At 44.0% G+C, this 21,756-nt stretch overlaps 1 protein-coding gene and 2 non-coding genes across 4 annotated transcripts; all 3 read left to right on the forward strand.

The window, feature by feature from the left end:
• Positions 1–92: 92 nt before the first annotated feature.
• On the forward strand, positions 93–4,945 carry RPL21 (ribosomal protein L21). 2 transcript variants are annotated; one of them, XM_073340530.1, is made up of 6 exons: positions 93–153; positions 1,057–1,135; positions 1,805–1,866; positions 2,860–2,972; positions 3,885–4,035; positions 4,818–4,945. In XM_073340530.1, exons 2-6 carry the CDS (start codon positions 1,069–1,071, stop codon positions 4,905–4,907), a joined length of 483 nt encoding a protein of 160 aa, XP_073196631.1. In that variant the 5' UTR covers positions 93–153; positions 1,057–1,068; the 3' UTR covers positions 4,908–4,945. The 2 variants fall into 2 exon arrangements, with proteins under 2 accessions (XP_073196631.1, XP_073196641.1); XM_073340540.1 differs by having other exon boundaries at positions 122–198.
• Positions 2,584–2,660, forward strand: LOC140905690 (small nucleolar RNA SNORD102). The gene has a single exon (XR_012156929.1). It is a non-coding gene; the product is annotated as a small nucleolar RNA SNORD102 (small nucleolar RNA).
• On the forward strand, positions 3,034–3,166 carry LOC140905644 (small nucleolar RNA SNORA27). Its single transcript, XR_012156890.1, has one exon. It is a non-coding gene; the product is annotated as a small nucleolar RNA SNORA27 (small nucleolar RNA).
• Positions 4,946–21,756: the final 16,811 nt, after the last annotated feature.

A 21,756-nucleotide genomic window follows, 5' to 3' on the forward strand; every position in this document is an offset into this window, starting at 1 on the left:
GTGAATTCCTAGCCGCTAGTGTTGTCCTGCCCCTACCCCCCGCCCTCGATTGCTTTATAGTCAGGCAGTGCGCGGGCAGCCCCTGAGGTCCCCCGTTAAGAGAGCCCGGGAGGCGCCGCCTCCTTCCTTTCGGCCTGAGCCGCCATTTTGTAGGTATGTGTGAGAAGTAGTGCTCTTGTCACGCTGCGATAACAGCGGGTAGGGAACTCCGCGGCCGCGGTACCGCTGGGTGGCGGGGAGGGCAGCGGATGGGGGCCGGGCTGGGCCTGGAAGGCGGCAGCAGGGCGGGGAGGGTGGCTGCATGGGCCCGGGAGGCCGCTCCACGTGCCAGCCCGAGCCGGGACAGAGAAGGGAGGCGGCTGCACAGGCCCAGGGGCGAGTTGGCGGGGGACCGGGGAGGCCGCTGCACAGGCCTGAAAGGGGCCCGGGGGTGGCTGCACGGGTTGGTGTGGGGGAGCTGCCGGCGGGGCGGGACGGGGCTGGGCTGGGGCCAGGGAGCGAGCCCTGCCTCCGCCAGCGGCCGCTGTTCAGCCGCCCCGTTCTCGTGCAGGGGGCGCGCAGGTCTCCCGCCTGTGTCCTAGTAGGTCTGCCAAGGGGCCACGTACCTGTACGTCCACTTCATTCAACTGTTAGTGTGACGCCAGGGCAAGCTGCCTGTCTGCACGGGGTGAAGTGTCTCTAAGTGATCGGATAGCGAATATCTCTCCCTCTGCCACCGTTGTGCTTAGTTTAAAATATTTTTTTGACCTAGTTCATTTAGACAAAGCTGTCACTTTTTTCCCCTAGTAACTTTTATAAAGCTCTTATTGGAAGTATTAAGCAACACGCAGGATTTTGTCAGGGGTTTCAGTAATTTGGAGTATAGTCTGAAAACAATGGGATGACTTAGTCGGGGATCGATCCTGCTTTGAGCAGGGGGTTGGACTAGATGACCTCCTGAGGTCCCTTCCAACCCTGATATTCTATGAACAACACTAGATCTAAGCATGCTGCAAGACCTGAATAGCACTGGGTGGCAAATACATGAGGATAATCTGAGTTGTCTTTTTTTAATAGCTGTTTGCCAAAATGACAAACACAAAGGGGAAAAGGAGAGGGACACGTTATATGTTCTCGAGGCCATTTCGCAAACATGGTAAGTACAGCTTGTGTTAGGGATACCTGCATTCATAGCAATAATGAGTTTAGCCAATTCTAAAAAGACATTCAAGCATTGTGTTAACCATTTCTCCTCAACATTGCACTAAGAACGTATTTAAGGAGACAACTAAAAATGCAGAACAAAATACTGTCATAGCCACTGCTTTTATTTGATAAACTTTTTTTCCCTATGGGGTAGCTGCCTTTTTATCTTGTACTTCAAATTTTGATTACCTTATCTTTTGACTGCTTGAAAATAGGTTACAGTACTTGTCATTTTTAGTAAAGATAGGATAAGAACTGCTTTGAAGGGGGAAGTGAGTTATAAGTATTAGGAGTACTGGCTTAAAACTATATAATTAAATTGACAAGTTCAAACTGCTCTTACCAAAAGGCAATGGCAACACCAATTACCCAGCTAACAATTGGGGGGTGGGGGGGAGAGAGAATCTTACTGTGTAATATCTTATAACTTCTACACTGATCAGGTTAAAACCAAACTTGAATTAGCTGTAGTGTCTTAAAGTGCACTTTTTTAAATGTGAAAAGATGGCTGGCTTTTCCATTTCTAGTCACCTAAGCTTTTTCAGATGAGTTTGAGAAATACCACTTTTTAGTAAAAATGATTCTCTTATGAAACAACTTTGTATTTTCCTCCTCCCAGGAGTTGTCCCTCTGGCCACCTATATGCGAATCTACAAGAAGGGTGATATTGTGGACATCAAGGTATCTAATAGTATAATATAATTCAAAGATGAAATAAGAGTCTATAACAAATTCAGTGCCAGAACAGTAATGTAGTATATATTTTAAAAACATGGCTGAGAATGTAAACATTAATTAAGGGACTGTTTTGGTTGCTGTAGCAGCTGTCTCTTCCATTCTGCATGTTCATTGGGAATTGATGTCTGGAAGCTGGACATCTTCAGGAGAAGACTTTACTCTTTTGTACAGTGTCTGACACAATGGACCCAGGTTAATGTTTGCAGGCTCCCCTGGATGTTATTGATATACAAATAGCAGTAACAACTCAGTCTGCATCTCTCTATTGGCCTAACAGAGCCAAAATTTTACTTCTAGGTTATTGTGCAAAGCAGATCTGTTTTAGCTCCTACCTGCAATCCTAGATACAGGTAGAGTTGCTTGGGGAGTCTATATATTAAAAGTATATGCACAGAGACGGAAGCAGTGAATGTTTTAAAATCTGGGAAATAAACTAAGGGATGTACTTGATTGCATATATAATAAGTGCAGTGTGACTTTCAGTTCTGAACTTGTGCTCCAAAAGTCAACCGTAGTGTTAATTTAAATTATCTTTTGCATTGGATATTGAATTTCTCCATAGAAGAATTCTACTTTTATCTTCCAGTATACAAACTTTTGAGAAGACTTGCCTTTTTGAGAAAGCTAAGGATGCAAAGTCTAAGCTTCTTGACATTCTGGAGCTTGATGATGACTGTCTCATGCGATTGCTTTGGTAATAACAAAATGAGCAAATCATTTCACCGGCACTGAAAGCAAGCCAGGATTGTCAGAGAAGTTTAATAGATTTCAGATATCTTGTGATGATTTCAGTAGCTCAAAGCAAACTTGTAAACATCTTCCAAGATATCCATAAAATTAAGAATGTCAGATTTATACTCTATTCTCCACATTAAAGCTTAGAGTGGAATGGCTTCACTTTATTTTAATGGTCTTACTCTTGTATGTTTTTAACAGGGCATGGGTACTGTTCAACAAGGTATGCCCCACAAGTGTTACCATGGCAAGACTGGAAGGGTATTTAACATTACTCAGCATGCTGTTGGCATTATTGTAAACAAACAGGTTAAGTAAGTGTTTTTTAAACTTTCCTCTGGGTGAAACTTGATTTTAAAAATAAACTGTAGTGACACCCCCTCTTTCACTTTGCCAAGTAGACATTTCTTGTCATCTTGGTCATTCAGTTGGGGTAAAATAAGTCCTTTTAAAACCCAAGCAAGCAAACAATGATTGTTTGGCTTGGATCCTGTCAGGGGAAACACTGGACTGTTAAACAAGATTATGAAGAGTTCAGCAAGCTAGCATATTTATACTAAATTCGTTTTAAAGGTCATTATGTTTTCTTAATTTTATTCAACTGGGCATAATATAGTATAGTCACTAAAATAAGGTACAGCGCTTACTTATCCCTGGACCAACTGACTGTGTGGATTGACCTACAACAGTGGTAGATGATACAACTGTTTGTCCCTGTATTACAGAGGAGAGAATCATTAGTCTTCAAGAGTATTAGTCTTGAGGTATTAGAACATGGTTAAGAGTTATTTCTTCATGTTAAGTATCCTCACACCTTGTCAACTGTCTAATTGGGCCATCTTGATTATCACTACAAAAGTTTTTTTGTTCCTGAAAATAGCTCATCTTAGCCTCTTCCTCCACCTTTTCATATTTTTGTGTGTATGTATCTGTTCCATTCTATGCATCCAATGAAGTGGGCCGTAGCCCACGAAAGCTTATGCTCAAATTAAGTCTAAGGTGCCACAAGTACTCCTGGTTTTGTGGATACAGACTAACATGGCTGCTACTGACACCCTGTTGTAGAAACTGAAAAATCTGAGTACAGTTCCGTGTGTTTTGAGCAACAGCCCTTTTAAGAAAAATGCTATGTAGTCATGCTTCTGGGACTTTTTAAAATGAGCTTCAGTATTTGTCTTACACATTTTTATAATTACAATAGATTCAAAATAGGCTTCTTCCCTTAGGGGCAAGATTCTTGCCAAGAGAATTAATGTGCGTATTGAGCATATTAAGCATTCTAAGAGCAGAGACAGCTTCCTGCAGCGTGTGACAGAAAATGAAAGGAAGAAAAAGGAAGCGAAGGAAAAAGGCACTTGGTTTGAACTGAAACGCCAGGTATTGTTTGTTAACTGAACTAATACACCTATGACATAAGACTCAAACTGCCTTACCATGTAAATGAGTGTTGTTGTTCCTCAGACACTAGTGAAGGAGGGGGACAAGCTACTAATGGTTTCTGTGCCTATACTAGACAGGCTTAAGTGGGAGAAAGACGATAAACACTGATTTGTTTAAGGTAGATCGATACTAGAAAAAATTAGGTTAACCCAGCTGCATTGCTCTGAGGCAATGGTCCCCAACCTCTGTTGCAATAGCATATTCATGTTCCCAGAAGAGTGTGGCGGGCACTAGACTACCACCTGCCAAAATGCCGCCAAGAAGCAGCGGCATTCTGATGGCAGGTTGTCCAGTGGAAGCACTTCCTTGTCAGTAGGTGGGCACACAAATGCCCCAGCAGGCACCATGGTGCCCATGGGCAGTGTTGGACCACTGCTCTGAGATATGAAAAATCCATAACCCCCTAAATGATGTAGTTAAGATGACCTAATGCCCAGTAGGTTGATAAAATAATTCTGTTGACTTGACTACTCCCTCTCACTACAAGGGGGGGAGCCCCTTCTATAACTACTCAGTAGCACCGAAAATATTTTCATTAAAGCAGTCAGATTGGAAATACATTTAGCTTAATAGAATCATATGAAAAGAAACTTTACATTACACAATAGAATTGGTTTACACATTGCTAATGTAACTGCAAACTAAACATTTTAAAAAATTTAAATCAGGTTTACTTTGAGTGTGTCATATTAATGGTTATTGCCTTTTTTTGCTTACAGCCTGCTCCACCCAGGGAAGCACACTTTGTGAGAACCAATGGCAAAGAGCCAGAGCTGCTGGAGCCAATTCCCTATGAATTCATGGCATAGGGAAACAAAAAAAATAAAGCTGTCTCTTTAAGACAAAATGTGAGTGATGGTTGATTGATCTTCCTTCATTAAATTATACTTTTTGGATTATAGATCAGTTTTGGGTAATGAAGGAAAAATTCTGTATATCACTTGTACTGTTAAACAGGTGTATCTTAACCATTATGCTTTGTATATGCCAATGATTAAGGTTAAGATTGTCACAGGTATTAATAAGTTGGGTTGCAAGCACACAAATTCCTGGAAGCCTATGACATGTCTCTGACTTTTACTAAATACACAAGGGGGGGGAATCAGGGGCCTGTTAGTCTGAATTAGTGACCACTGTATCCTTACCAAGGATTATTCACCTTTGATGGCACTCATGTTGCCTTATTAGGCACTGTCAAACAGCAAGTAGTATTTAATGTCATACTACAATCTTTAGCTGTTTACTTGATTATCATTAGGTGTTTTCTAGCTTATTTACTTGATTATCTTAAAGTGACTCAGCTGTATGAGAGTTGATAGAAGCCAGTTTAGGTGTAGTTAGCTGACTGTTATGGACATCTTAATCTATTGAGTTGTATGTAAACTGTTAAGTGTTTCAACATTGTCAGAACAAGGTTTGTAAAACAAAGCTGTATGCATACATGAAAGGTGAGATGCTCTCCAAGAGCAGATCTCTCCTGTAAGCCTTAAGTTCTGTGAGGTCTGCCTTTGCTCAAACTTAGGTGTTCCAGAGTCCTTGCTTTAGTGGCTTTCACAATGTTCAAGGAAGATAGTATATGGTATTCAGATATACTAAGGCATAGGAATAGAATTTCCTTCCTGTGCTAGTCAGATCCACAGCACTGAAGATTCCTATATACATAAGGTCCCCAGAAACTAGTAAAATTAAAATGAAGTTTGTATAGGAAATAAGCCTTGCACCAAAAAAAATCTTCCAAAATAACCAGCCTCCAATTTTCACCTGCAAGCCAGCTTTCAATTTATATCTAAAATCAGCTACCTTATACTCCTTTTCCTTGTGCGCTTACATACCTTACAAGTGTGATAACAGTTCTACTACTACTTGCAGCCTAATTCACCCATTAGGGAAGCTTCCCTTGAGTCAAATACTTGTACTCTTAAGGTCTGGTCTACACCTAAATTACATTGATCTAGCTATATCATTTAGCAGTGAAAGATTTCATGCTGTGTGAGGTAGTTAGATCAGCTGGTCAGACTAACCACTTGTGTTTAGACAGTTGGGTTGATGGAAGAATTCTTTTTGTAGTTAGAGAAGTGGATTAATTACTTTGATAGCATCTACCCTCTAGTGCTACACCTGCAGTGCCACAGCTGTGCTACTGAGTAGACACCTTAAATACAACTAAAAATAGCACCTTTAGCCATCTGCTTCTTGTGGGATCAGCACTGACATTAAATCTATATTGCTTCAAGGGAAGTGCTGGAGGAATTCTATCCTGATGCTCTCTAGTTCAGGCAATATACCCCCAACCCCTCAAGGGGCAGTAGTGTATATCCTTGTGGGGTAAATGGTGATGGCCCTGCTTTCTTCCACACCATCTTCAGGATTTGCACTGTAGGAGTTGCACAGAGGAATCACAATTGTACAACTAGTGCCATATCATCCCCCCTCTGAAGCAGTGCTTAACAGGCAAAATGTTAGAGAAACAGGAAGTTTCTGAAGAATTGAATTGGCCTCTGGAACAGCTCACCTTCAATCCTTTTGTTCCCACACCCAAATTTCATCTGCTTGCATCCTTCCATATCTTGTCAGTGCCTTTACCCACACCACTCACAGCCTTGCTTCACCTATTCATACAGTACTCTTCCTCTGGCCTCCACCAGCTCAGCTTCTGCCTTTGTTTCACTTTGTTCCACTTTGTTCAAATTCCCATTTCTATCCACCATTGTTCTTTTATCCTTACTCCTCCATTTCTACTGCTCATCCACCATTGCCCCCAACCCATCTGCCCTCTTACCTATTCTTCCTATCCATGCACCCTTTCCTCTCTGTCCTTCTTTTCCTCTGCCACATGTCTCCATCCACTGAGTACAAGTCACTTGGCTCAAAATACAGTGATAGACCTAGTGCAGCAGTTCTCAAACTGGGTCCAGACCCCATTTTAATGGGGTCACCAGGGCTGGCTTAGATGTGCTGTAGCCTAGGGCCAAAGCTTGAGGGTTTCAGCCCTGCATGTTGGGACTCAGGTTACAGGCCTGCTGCCTGGGGCTGATGCCCTTGGGCTTCAGCTTTATCCCCACCTCTGGTTCAGGGGGGCTTAGGCTTCAGTCCCCCATTCTGGGGTCATGTAATAATTTTTATTGTCAGAAGGGGATCACGGTGCAATGAAGTTGGAGAACCCCTGTCCCAGTGTATTCTACAATTGTGAATCGCATGTTAATTCTGTCCAGTTCCCCCCACCCACTACACACACCCAGCGGTTACAGATTTCAAAGCTCAAGGCTGACAAGGGCTTCTTTTAAGTCATACTTCTACTTTCTGGTCTCCACTTATCTGGATACATTACCTCACTTTCAATTAAAAAAGTATGATTCACATTTGCACTGGTGGAAATACACAAATCTTAAAATATCAATGCATGCCAGCATAAGTAAAGTGTTTTGATTACAAATGTAACTATAAAAAGAGTCACTTCCAAGCCAGAGGAGTATGACTTGATTATATTGGTCTGCATGTGTCAGTACCTGTAATATTCACTGGCCTGGTTTCTCCCCTGCTTTGTACCTATAGCATTAAAAAAAAAAGACAGCTGTAAATAAGTAGAATTTGGTCCATTAAAGGGAAGGCTGATCACTGACCTTTCTTTGTAATTAGGAGATTATATCTATATCATATCTATCTATTTCAAATTTATTTGTCAGCTAAATATCAAGACAGTATTGTTCCAAAGTTATTTAGGTGTCAAAGACCATAGAAAAGTACTAGTACTCCATTTGAAAGAATGAACAAAATATACACATACCTTTAAGCTTTTGCTAGTAGGTTACACAGCTTTAGCAGTATAATGGACAACTTGTTAGCCAAATATTAACCTATAAAGTATATTTATCAATCATATGCCTATGTAGTTTTCTCTGTGATAGTGCTGCTCCCTAACTCTAATAGGACTAACCAAACCTACAGATCTGAACATCCCCAACCCAGGAAGTTTGGCTATTACCCAAGCTGCAGTGGTCAGAAGATTGTGTTTTCTACATGTACCAAATTTCTATTTATGATCAAGTTGATCATCCTTTTCCACCATGTGTCCTTCAGTCTTGTGAGATATATCCTAGTATTGCAACAGAACCGGCTTATTGTACCTGTGGTAGTAGTAAGCTTTCCAGACCAATGCCAACTCCAGTTTGCCTCTGATGGGTCCCATAAGCATCATATCCTTCGGTAAATGAAACAGACAAAATAAAATACAAGTCAGTAAGGTGGGGTAAAGCCCTTCTTTTTTTTAAAAAAAGAAGTGCAGATCACATGTCTCCCTTCCCATTCTCATTTGCACATTTCCATCATCTCCTTTTGGGGACCAAATAGTCCTAAGGCAACTGCAGTGATTGCATTTAAAAAAAAAACCCACCACAACTGCTAAATACTATGTGAAATACTTTCCTAATTTACTTTTCCATTTAAGCAGTTTAATAGATGGAGACAAGGAAGGGAAACCAAGCATCTGGAATAGTGGTACCACAGTTTGGGAATCATTGCCCTCTGAAAATTGATAAGGGATATCAGGTTATTGTTTTCATTTTAGCATAAGGGACACAATTCTTAAGCAGCATATTGCACCTGTTCATTTGGTACAAAATAGTACAGTGTTCACTAAACAATGTGAAGAGAACACAACTTGCTTAAATCATTTCGACAACTATTAAAGTAAATTTTATTTTAAAAAAGTATTAAGAGTCAGGACAGCAGTAGATTGATGATATTGGCCCATGACTAGGGAGAAGGCTAATTGGCAGGTTTTTGTAGTCACTGCAGAGGTGGAACACAAGGAAGAATAAATTTTGAAAGGAAGAAAATAAATACTGACAATTATCTTCACTTACAGTCACAACAGTAATAGATTGTTTTGATAGATTCTGAACTGAACATGAAAGGTAGCCCTTAAAATTCAGACCCAGAACCCCCCAGAATATAGTCAGATCTATGTAGATGCAGAGCCTTAAAAGCTAAGATTGTAAACGGACCATTTCTGCTAAGTCAAAAGAGGCTAAGGTTTGCACGAGAGCTCTCTTTTTCTATATACAAAAAATACCTTGAGCATGCTGTTGTGCTTTAAGTGGAGTCCATTAAAAGCAGCAACATACTTCAGGAAGTATGCAATCTTGTGTCTCTGTTTGTGTCAGTCTTGTTATGTGTATGGAATTTTCTTCTCTATAATGAAGGTATGTTTGTGACCAATGGGAGCTGAAGTCAGGTAACGGTGTAGTTGTGTGAACCTAAAATATGGGCAAAAGGAAAGATGGCTTTTTGCTTGTAGGAATCCACTATAACACGAAGTTAAAGAAATATATGAACTAAAGTGATAAGCAGGACAGCGGAGGACAACCTGATTTTGCAGAGAGTGCTGCAGTGTGGCCATAAAGTTAGTGCAGGCTAATAGTAAGAGTACAGCTGTTACCCGGCACCTCACTGGTTTGCCAAAGTCTCCCCGTACACAGCCAGTGATGGGAATGCCAAACTAAAAACCTCATTTGCAATCTAAGAATAGCATTTAAACCCATAACCGCTCACTCTGATTTGACTATTCCCCCATATTCTGCTCCTTTTTTACCTCATGATATTGAGAAGGGAGAAGACACATAACGGAGTTAACACATGTTTTTGCTCAGTGAAGACGACTATGTCTAAGGTTTAACCTTGCCTCCCCCCCGCCCCAGCCTGTGCTTACCCTTGTGCTGGAGTGCAGCAACCTTGCTCATCCTGACACAGCTTGCAAATACTTGCAAGATTAAGGCTTGAGAGACAACAGACTTAGCCATTGCAACAATTGTATCCCTCCTGCACATGCTTCCCTGCTTCTTGTTTTCCTTCTCTCCTTCCTGGATATACTGCTCCCTTGTATATGCTGCCAGACTGCCTCATTCCTCTTGAGAGGCAAGGGGACTGGGACTGACACAGCTACAACTACATTCCATTCCTCTTCTGCAGGTGGCTGGCAGCTCCAGTCCCAAGGACTCCAGTCACTGAGGGGACTTCTGTTTCCCCTATTCTTAAGGGACAGCAGTCCGTAATAAAGGAGTTCAACAGCCTCACTTTCAGCTTCTTAAACCTCTGAGCCTGGAAACAGAAGTCCACACAATCTAATCAGCTGTCTTTCTATGGACCTCCAGTGGGCCACAATCCACAGTTCATGAACTATTGCTGTATCATTTAACAGCCATGACAGGCATTTAGAGCTCACGGTGTTTCCAGTTCAGGCTAGGTACAGCTATCTAAGAGATCAGCGATACTTCTCTTTCACAGATTGCCTCTGTAGATAGAAACGGAGACAGGATGACTAGCTCAACACAGCAATACAAACACCCCCGCTTGGTATAAAACAAGGGGATGCGAAGTCTTGGGGCTGCAATTTGTTAATTCTCCTATTTATCAGGCATGGAAGGGACACATTTTGATAATGTTCTGTCAAGGGGCACTTTGAATGAACACCCTTAAATAGCACACTTCAAAAAGGTTATAGAAAAATAGTGCAAACAAATGCTATGTGCAAGGCCAAAGACAAGATGGAATATGACAACAGAAGTGGATGACAACAACATGAATTACTGGAAAAAAAAACCTAAAAAGCTTTAGCAATAGAACAGAAATCTTGGTACAAAAGTAAAAGGTCTGCTTGGGTGATGGTAAAGCTTTGATGACATTTCAAATTAAAAAGAGACCATAATTCTGCTACTTTGGAAATAGCTGAATACTTGAAGTACCCAATTCCCTATTGTATTTCTTAGGCAGCCTAATTTAACTTTGTGCAATGTTAATTACAATGGACTGGATTATACCTTGAGGCAGCAGTAATCAATGGGTGGACCACAGGCCAAATCTGAACCGCCAGATGCTTTTGAACAGACCCTGAAATCTTATTTACTTATCATGGTTATTTTTCTCTGGAGTCAGGACCTTGACCAATAAATTTGGACTTTGACCAAAAATAATTGACCACCACTGCCTTGAGGAAATGGCTCTGCACTGGGGGACAGTGTGGAACAATGGAGGCAACCTGATAGCCACACAAAGCCTCCCAGAGCCGTCAGGGTACAGGAGGAACACAAACAGATACTCTTGAAGGGGTGCAGAATCCTCATCAGTGTGCAGCAGACACATTCTGCTGGCTGGTGCATGGACACCTAGCCAGGGATCTGCCAACTCCCTTCCCCACCCTGCCCCTTTGGGGTACCATGCATCCCTTGGGTAGTAGTTAGAGAACAGCTCCTGGGTGCAACAGCAGCAATGCTGCCCAGCCCTGACCCTACAGTGCCTGAGCATTCTCCTACACAGGGGGAAATCTTCCACTGCTTTGGTAATTGATTGTGGGACAACTTTCCACTGCTGAATGGTATTAAGTTTCCCCACCACTCCTGAGGACTGTGGCCATGGCCCCTCTGAAGCCTCCTCCACACCTGTGCATTTGACCTCTGATGGAGAGAAAGGGCAGAGAGCAAACATGAGTTCATGCACCCTTCATGCTCTGGCATTCTCTGAGAATTTCCATACAACTCAGTTGACACTGATCAGACTTCCCATACTAGTTTAAATTTAAAATTAGTTCTATTTGGGATCCATCCAATTGGGTACTTGGCATATTTTAGTTAGATTAAAAGGCAGTTTGTCTACTCACTGCTGGGAGTCAAACAACCCTTTGTTCAAGAACTGCAATCTTAATCTTGTCTGACTCCCACTGCATTTTTAACATTGTCATCACTGCAAACTAAGTCTATTATTGGTATATTATATTTTTGTTAAGTGGCAACAGTATGCTTGGCATTGTACAAGACAGAATGCTACAGTGCTACCCTCCTCTCACCCCAAGAAATGTATAATCTAAATAGTGCAAAATTAATTGAGAGCATCTGCATTTTCTGATGTAATGGGGTGACTGAATTTTTATATTTATTAGCTTTATCGCCAATTGACTTTCCACACCACATTGTGGGTCATTAGCCTGGCTTAGTCAGGGTCTGACTTTTTGCAAACCCTTAGTTGCACACAGTCATTACCCATTCAAGTAATGTTATTGACTTCAAAGAGGAATAACTAGGAGTAATGGGATGTTAAGAAAGGGAAAATTAGCCCTGAATAAAGATAACCTTTCCAACAGTGGAACAGACTGTGAAAGTCTCCCAAGCAAAGCAATAAAAGCCCTATTACTTAAGACATTTAAAGCTAGCCCAGGTAAAGGATGAGAACATATAGTGTGTAGAGAATAATCCTGCCCTGGCAGAGGGAAGGACTAGATGAGTTAATAGGGTTCTCTCTCAACTTCTATAAAAGTGCCATTCAATGTGGGAGTCTTGTTGGGTATCACTTCGCCTGTCTTTATAGGCCTTCTTGTCATTCCTCCAGTCCCCTTTCCTACTAAAGGGATGGACATATTTTCTACAGCCAGCAAGGGGAAGAGAACTCAAAGATATGGTATTGGCAAGAGAGAAATAGACAATTTTTTTTCCCCTCTCATTCTGCAACAAAATGTAAATTGGTTATGCAGTGTGGTGTTTCTGTAATGTGATTTCAACAAAGCAATATAGTTCAATATACTTCCATAAGGTATCTCATTCAAAAGTATCAAGGAATGAGTCAACGTTTATTACATAGCTTGTATTATTTTATACATATGCAATACAGTATATACTTATATGGCTATGAGTGGAAGGCTAAAGATAAAATAATAATGGAGACAGAGCATGAAACAAAACCTTGCATCTCAACACTCCTGAACTCGGGGAACATATACATCCCAATTGGATCTTAGACCAATCTCCAATTTTATAATATTAGTATTCATAAATACTTTGCCTTGAGATAGCATTTCATCTGTTTGCCTTGACCTGACATTTGAACAGAGAAGAAAGATTTACACTGTGTGACAAGGCTATATGGTTGTGACAGATCTGGCAATTTCCTGACCTAGACAAACCTTGAATTAAGTTTAAGTATCTTCAGAGTTCACTGTACTAACAATGCAAATGTCTATGTATTATTGTGGGATCGTATTTAACATCTAAAACCATGGGAAGTGTCATGAGCTTCAAAGGACTATTTGAAGCACTGGGTCAAGACAATGAACTTTTCAAGTTAAGGTGTCACAGATCCACAGGATCTGTACTACGCTTCAGCTTTAAAATAGTCTCTTAGAGGAACAGCTTTGTGTGGCATCCCTCCTTCCCAAGTGGTTTCACCCTTTCTTAAGGATAGGCCATTTGGTCTCAATACGGAGACTAAGGGCTGGTCTACACTACGGGGTGGGGGGAGAAATCTATCCCAGTTACGCAACTTCAGCTACATTATTCACAGAGCTGAAGTTGACATACTTAGATCTACTTACTGCAGTGTCTTCACTGCAGGATGTCAACAGGAGATGCTCTCCCATCAATTCCCCTTGCGCTTCTCATTGAGGTGGAATACTGGAGTCAACGCTAGAGTGATGGGCGGTTGATTTATCGCATCTATACTAAACACGATAAATCATCCCCCACTGGATCGATGGCTGGCCGTCAATCCGGCTGGTAGTGTAGACAAGCCCTGAGCCTCTCAACTCTAGCCCTCCTGCTTCACACAGTGACCTCTTCCGAGCAAGTCCAGCTAAGGTAGGCTCCTGGTCAGAGACTTCTACAATCTTCAAGGACCAAAAATGCTCCTCAGCAAGTATTTTCAGTGACACCAAGGTGCCTTTTCAAAGTAGAGTAGGATGTGTGTGTCAACTGGGACACAGCATCAGGAAGTCTTTAGGTAAACAGAGACAAAGGCTAAGACACAGTATTTTATTCTGGCCAAACCAGTGCAATTAGCCAGCCAAGTTGCTATGGAATCTATTTCTGGCTCTTCATCTCTGTCAGTCCCATGTGAGAGCTGCTGTCTCTTCCAAAAGCCAACCCTTTCTCCAGCCACCTTTCTCCTTTGTTCTTGAGCTGGAGCCCTTGCTCTGCTTCCCTGCCTCTCTCAGCTATTGTTGGTTGCCAGGTATGAACATCTTGGTTACTGGGGTTCCCATTATCTTTGCAGATTCTCCATTAATATGGGTCGGTTTCAGCCAGTCCTTTAATGATCCATTCATTCCACCCCAGACAGCTATGTGACCCAACTCATGTCTCTTGTGCCCTAAAAGCAGATTTTGCGTTGTTACTCAGTGATTGGAAAATGCTAACTAGAGCAGGAAGCTTAAGCACACATACAAATCAAAGACATTACAGAAAATCCACCCTTCATCTCAGTAGGTTTCCCAGGAAATCTTGGGGGCACATTATGCAAACACACTTACTCCGGTTATGCAAGAACTCAGCCTTTTAAAGCTTCACCCTGAGAGGGGGACCTATTGTAACAAGTGACCAGCAGGCAGGCAGGACAGAAAAAAAAACAAACCCAAACTGTCTAATGAAGGGACTCTCAGAGTCATGCAGGAGGAGGGGCTTGTTCTGAGCCAAGACAGTTATGAACTTGTGACCACAGGAAACCCTTTGTGTGGTGTTTGAAGGGCCATTCACCAGCCAGAGCCTTTACTGGAGTCAAGGTGATCTCTGGTAAGCTTATAGAATCTTTATTGTTTAATAGGTTCTCTCTTTAATGCTTTCATCCATAGGTGCTGGAACTAGGGGTGATGTGGGTGCTGCCACCCCCTGGCTTGAAGTGGTTTCCATCATATACAGAGTTAACAGTTAGATTCAGTGGCTCTCCTCACGCCCATTATACAAGTTTTTCCTGCTCCCCTGCTTTCACCTTAAGAATAAAGGTGCTTGCTTAGAAAGAGCTGTGTAGTTCCTTAACCGTGGGCAATTACACTGTTTTCGGTCTCTAAAGAGAAAGAGAAGCACAGATGCTGGCCTGTTTAGGCACTCATTTTCTTGGGATATCAGTGTAGGCAGCGAGCTGTGCAACCTGGAATACCCTGGTCAGGAGGAAGAAAAACATGTCTCCACCCAGGAGACCTGACAGCTGGGGAGCCAGGAGTCTGACAGTGGATCATAGAGGGGGAGTGCAGATGCAGTTGCCCTGAACTTTGTCACTATCACAAATGAAAGTAGGGGGGTTGATAAGTTTTACTTTGATCCCTCTCTTGTATTGTAATAGTTGCATCAAACACAACCTATAGGTGGTTAACAAAGACACAAACTTGATTTTTTCAATTTACTACTTTTTTTTTTAAAGTCATGTTCTGACAGAGAACCTTCTAGCATTTTAGTTCTACATGTTAGCTTTTGCTGGTTTGTGTCATAACCCTTAATGGTAAAATTATATATAACACACACACACACTTTTATGAATTCTTTAAGGCCCAGATCAGCAAACTCTTACCTGCTGGCAGAAATGAACATGCATAAGTAATTTCATTGAAGCCAGTGCAACTCCTCACATGAATAAAAATGAGGATGTGCACAATTGCTCGCAGGATTGGGACTTGAGTGCTACAGTAATTGTGTTATCTATTTCTAGTAATAGAAGCATTTCATTTTTAATATTTGCCTCACTTTTTAAAAAAGTCTATTTTAAACCCGTGGCTTCCCCCCGCCCCCGAGCACTTTCAGATTCCTCCCAGATGAACCTTAATTAACGTGAGCCTGGATTTCCAATATTGGTTATTGGATGACATATCTGGATATGAAAATAAGAGTATTTGTCAATGATAAATGAAAAGCAAAATGAATTAGGTTTATAACTTTATATGAAAAATGAAAAAATAAAGTATATGATTTACTCCCAATTACTAAAATAAAACATGTATCACATTAGATTAAGGCTTTTGACACTGTCCTACATTACATTCTTATAAACAAACTAGGGAAATATGGTCTAGATTGGCAGTTCTCAACCGGGGGGGGGGGGCCTGTGAGCCCTTTCAGGGGAGCCACAAGGCCCCAACACTGAAACCCCGAACTCTAGCATCCCACCGTGGGGCTGAAGCTGGGAGTGGCACAGGGCTGAAACCCTGAGCACCCCTCTTCTCCCCCCCCCCCCAACCCAGCAGCACAGAGCTGAAACCCTGAGCTCCCCCTCACCACCACTTGCTGAAGCCAGGAGTGGCAGCGCTGAAGCCCCAGCAGAATCCCTAGTCCACAGGCAGAATTGAGGGGGCACAAGGGGGTTGCCCCCCAAACTGCAGTGCCTTACCCAGAGTGGGGCAGTCCTGGGGGCAGCTCCACGCTTCTCCCACCGCCTTCTCTCCCTCAGCCCCCACCCCACGCAGGAAGCAAGGTGCAGCTGCTCCTCTGGCTGGTGGTGCCATGGAGTGGGCAGCCATGGTATTCCCCCATCTACTGCTTGTGGCCAGGGTTGCAATTGCTCCTCAGCTCCCAGCCCTCTCTGACTGCTCACGCAGCTGATCAGAGCTGCCCACGTGGGGACCCAGGCCAGGAAGAGCCCTTGGAAAGTAGTCACCAGCACACATCCCCAGACAGGCTGGGTGGCCTGCTGAGGTGAGCCAGGGGTGGAGATGGCACTTCCTCCCCGGACCCTGCTGTGTGGAGCTGGTCTGAGCCCCCGCAAAATAGAAGTCAAACTATGCCAATACCCAAGGGTTCCCCCCCCTCCAGCCCTGCACCCTGGCGTTTTTACAGCATGTTGAGGGGGGGCCCCCTCAGGGGAAAAAAAAAGGAGGTTGAGAACCCCTGGTATACATACAATTACTAGAAGGTGGGTGCATAACTGCATTCAAAGAGAGTAATCGTCAATGGTTCACTGGTAAACTGGGAGGGCGTATCTATTGGGATCCCCCAGGGGTCAGTACTATCCAGTATTTTCAATAGTAACTTGGATAATGGAGTCAAGAGCATGCTTATAAAATTTGCAGAGGACACAAAGCTGGGAGGAGTTGCAAGCACTTCGGAGGACAGGATTAGAATTCAACATGACCGTGACAAATTGGAGACTTGGTTTGAATTCAATAAAATTAAATTCAGTCAGGACAAATATAAAGTGCTTCACTTAGGAAGCAAAAAATCAAGTGCACAAAACAAAATGGGGAATAACTGGCTTGGTGCTAGTACTGCTGAAAAGGTCAGAGGGTTATAGTGGATCTCACAGAATAGAGGTCAACAGTGTGATAGAGTTGTGAAAAAGCCTAAAATCATTCTGAGCTAGACGCAGACTAGTGCCTGCAGAGCCAGCTCCACCCCTGGGCCCTCTCACAGAATCCAGGGAAGGTAGTTTCCAATCAGATTAATTGCTGTGGGTTTTATTTCAAACCTTCATAACAGAAACCAGAATCAACACTTCACAACCTCAGCACAGTCTGTATAGGTTAAATCCCTTTCTCCCAAGTCTGTCCCTCACCCCACAAGCTCATCAACCCACAAGCTCTTACCTCAGAGCCTTTTTTGTAATAACAGGACTTTCCCTTCTGTTTCTTGGAGCTGCTCCTCCCCAAATTTGCTCCAAGCTCCAGCAAGTATTACAGCCCCCTCTTCTTTAGTCTGCTCCTCCTTTTATGAGGATCAGCCAGTTAAGTTGTAGGTCTGTTCCCAGGTGCAGTGGGTGAGGCTAATTTGCCAGCCAGTCAGCTGCAGGCCTCTGACCCCAGAGAAACAGATTTAAAATTGCTATTAAAGCTAATGTTAAAAAAATTATATAATACATAGGTTGAGAAAAGAGTGTCTGTACATCTGGTTATAGTGCTTAGATTACCCACAAATAAAAAGGTTTGTTTTTAAAGTCATAAGATACACATAGTGCATAATCAGCAATAACCCAAATTTGGGTGAATGAATTTAATAATACAGTTTAGATATCTAGCTTCCATGCATTTGGGTACATCACTCATGAAAAAAGTTATACACAGAGTTGGTGGTGGAAAGCAAAACATATCAATGAGTGAAGATTGTGCCTCAGAATTTGAGAATTTAGGATAGGTTGTCCATTTAGAGAAAAAAGACAGTCCATCAAGAAAGTATTTGAGTTACTTTCCTGACAGTGCTTCTCATCAGTACCCCAGGTCATCCCTCCTAGTATTGCCAATGGCCGGTGATGTGTGTGATGGTGCACCCCATAAGGCTATATGGAAATATGCTTATGAATGTATATATGACATAACTGGAATATGTTTTATGCTACATATGCCATGTAACATATCTCTGTAAAGGTTATGGTCTACTGAATTTATTCATCCTATTTGTATGCATGTGTCATTATTGTATTCGAAGTTATGAATATTGGCTGTATACATGTTTGATTTTAAATAGCCTTAGTAAGGCATTTAGTCAGCTTCTTTAAAAAGGAATTTGCAAGTTAAGTGCTCAATCAAGAAGCACTTAACAGACAATGGATCTTGAAAGGCTCCAATCCACACAAGAAATCTACATGAAGTTCAAGGTAGCATGTGAACAATGACTGCTGCCTGTAAAAACTGAGTTATGCATGGACATGTGACTTGCCCAGGTGACTCCAAAACTCCATCTTGGAGCTGGACTTTGCATAGGAGAGAGGAGGGGGTCTCCACCCACATGAGAAAGTCTATTTAAGCCTGTGGGAGACCCCTCCATTTTGTCTTCAGCTGGCTCAAGAGATAGCCTCTCCACTTCCAAGGATACCTGAAAGAAACTGGAACAAAGGACAGTAACTATAGGGGTTGTGAGTGATTGCTGGACCCAGACTAGAAGGACTCTAGTCTGTAAAAGGAAGCTTACTGGAATTCCTCTGAGAGTGAGGTTTTTATTTGCATTCTGTTTTTTTACTGTATTAGACATAGATTTGCATGTTCTATATTATTTTGCTTGGTAATTCACTTTGTTCTGTCTGTTACTACTTGGAACCACTTAAATCCTACTTTCTGTATTTAATAAAATCACTTTTTACCTATTAATTAACCCAGAGTATGTATTAATACTTGAGGAAGGGGGGGGCAAACAGTTGTGCATACCTCTCTATCAGTGTTATAGAGGGTGAACAATTTATGAATTTACCCTGTATAAGCTTTATATAGGGTAAAACGGATTTATTTGGGGTTTGGACCCCATTGGGAGTTGAGCATCTGAGTGTTAAAGACAGGAACACTTCTTAAGCTGCTTTCAATTAAGCCTACAGCTGTTAGGGGACGTGGTTCAGACCTGGGTCTGAGTTTGCAGCAGGCTAGTGGGTCTGGCTCAAACCAGGCAGGACACTGAAGTCCCAAGCTAGGAGGGCAGGGAAAGCAGGGGCAGCAGTAGTCTTGGCACATCAGTTGGCAGCCCCAAGGGGGTTTCTGTGATCCAACCTGTCACAATGTGTTCTATGTAGATGTCCCTCGACCACCTGATGGCGTCTGACACCATGACACATTAGCCAAGTGTAGCGTTGACCAACACCACTTCTCTCAGCACTCGCTCATTACCGGGGTCCCATGCACCCAGGGCTCCGATGATCACCACGTGAGTTTGGACCTCATAGCCCCTAACTCTCAGGGTGTCAGCCAGAGGGGCATATTTCTCCAATTTTCGAGATCGGGCATCGTGGAAAGCCAGAGTCCTGTTTTCGAAGGGCACTGTGATGTCCACCATGATGATCTTCTTCTGGTCCTCGTTGGTGATGATGATTTCCGGTCACAGTTGGCTGTCGGTTCCGGGGATGGCAGAGTTCATGGCTGTCTTCCCCACAGGTGGCAGGAGGGCTCTGCCCAGGCGATCTTGGATGGCGTTGTGCCACAGCTGCCAGGCTCTGGAATGGGGCTTGCAGCTACACAAGACGTGGGGTAGTGTCTTGTTGGCGTAGCCGCACTTCCTGCATTGCTTGTCCCAATTCTCGTGGGAATGTGGAGTGTGGTAGGTAAGGTGCATGTAATTGTCTAGGTAATTGTCTAGCTCTACCTGGCACTGGTGAGGCCTCAGGTGGAATATGGTGTCCAGTTCCAGGTGCCACACTTCAGGAAAAATGTGTACAAATTAGGGAGTGTCCACAGAAGAGCAACAAAAATGATTGGTTTAGAAAACCTGACCCACCAGGAAAGGTTTAAAAAATGGGCATGTTTAGTTTTGAGAAAAAGAGATAGGGGGGCTGATAGCCTTCAAATAAGTTCAGGGCTGTTAGAGGAGGTGATCAATTATTCTTCATAGCCCCTGAAGGCAGGACAAGATGGAATTGGCTTAGTCCGCAGCAAGGGAGATTTAGGGTGGATATTAGGAAAAACATTATAATTAATAGTGTAGTTAAGCTCTGCAATAGGCTTCCAATGGAGGTTATGGAGTCCCCAGCATCTGAGCTTTTTTAAGAACAGGTTGGACAAACACCCGTCAGGGATGAACTCTAGGTTTACTTGGTCCTGCCACAGCGCAGGGGGCTGGACTTGAGCGCCATGGCGCTCAGCCCAGAATCAGCAGGGGCCCTGGCCAGACTGATCCCCTGGCTGGCTGAGCCGGCCAGGAAAGCTGCCCGCACCCCTGCTCCGCCCCCACCTAGCCTCTTCCCCAAAGCCCCTGCCCCACCTCTTCCCACCCCTGTTCTGCCCCAGGCCCGCCCCCACTCCACCCCTTCCTCTGAGCAACGTCCTGGGGGACTGCAGCAGGGGTTGGGCGCGCCCTGCACTCACCGCTCCATGCCGCCAGTGAGTGCTGGGGGGCGGTTCCCCCCTGCCCCCCAGTCCCAAGGCTGGGAGTTAGAGAAGCAGAGTGGTGCGGGCTGGGGCCGGGTCGCTCCACTTCCCGTCACCCTGTGAGTGCAGTGTCAGGCCTGCCCTGCAATCACCAGGTGGCAGGAAATGGAGCGACCTGGCCCCAGCCTGCTCTGCAGGCTCATGCTGGGGGGCGGTTTTCCCCCTGCCCCCCAAGCCTAGGGAGGAGATGGAGCGGTGGAGAAGGGGCATGGGATGGGGAAGAGAAGGGGATAGGGGAAGCGGCAGCAGGGGGGAAGGAAGTGGGTGGGATGAGGAGGAGATGGAGTGGTGGGAAGGGGCATAGGATGGGGAAGAGAAGGGGATAGGGGAAGCGGGGGCCCAGCATGTAGATCCCCTTGGCAGCAGCTGGGGCTCCCCTGTTAAGCAGGCCCATCAAACGCTCACCCTAACAAGCCCCACCTCCCCTGCATCTGTACCACTCCGATGAGCCACCCCCAGACACCCTCCTCACTGAGCCCCACCTCCCCTGTACCCAGACCACCCCCCACTGAGCTCCAACCACTTTCACTTGGTCCTCCCTGCAGACTCCCATTGCCCCTGCACCTGGAACCTCCCTGTGCATCCAGATCCCCCACTGAGCTGCCTGCACCCAGACTGCCCCACACAGAACCCTGTGACCCCCATCTGGATCCCCCCACACTAAGTCTCTCTGCACTTGGATCCTGCTGCCAGGCTGAGCCTTCCTGCCCACATCTGGTGTGCCTAGTGCAAAAGGAGCAGGGCCCCAAGATGTTTCTGTGGCACGCATAGCCCTTGTGCTGTGTCAGGTTCAGCCTAACTGCCAAGTCCCTGTCCCAAGGGGGTGGGGGAGGCTGCAGGGTATTCTCCTACCTCCACGCAGCTAGTGGCCTGTGCTCCCCACCGCCATGGGGGAGCTTCCCACATTTATTTATTGTGTTTAAAAAATTGCATAATTTTAAGATATTATGCACAGAATTTGATGCAGAATTCCCTCAGGAATATGGGGTGCTGTACAGCTGTGATGGTGGGACCGTGAAGGGGGTGCTGGACAGTAGGGGATGTGGGGGAGGGGAGCGGGGCAGGGGGTATGGTGTGCA

The sequence above is a fragment of the Lepidochelys kempii genome, chromosome 1 (assembly GCF_965140265.1).
Source record: "Lepidochelys kempii isolate rLepKem1 chromosome 1, rLepKem1.hap2, whole genome shotgun sequence".
Taxonomy (NCBI): Eukaryota; Metazoa; Chordata; order Testudines; family Cheloniidae; genus Lepidochelys; species Lepidochelys kempii.

Excerpts from the sequence above, each read along its gene's own strand:
- RPL21 (XM_073340530.1), top strand. The coding sequence starts at position 1,069 with ATGACAAACACAAAGGGGAAAAGGAGAGGGACACGTTATATGTTCTCG. Across the intron at positions 1,136-1,804 it reads GAGGCCATTTCGCAAACATG|GAGTTGTCCCTCTGGCCACC; the intron begins GTAAGTACAGCT and ends TCCTCCTCCCAG. Across the intron at positions 4,036-4,817 it reads GGTTTGAACTGAAACGCCAG|CCTGCTCCACCCAGGGAAGC; the intron begins GTATTGTTTGTT and ends TTTTGCTTACAG.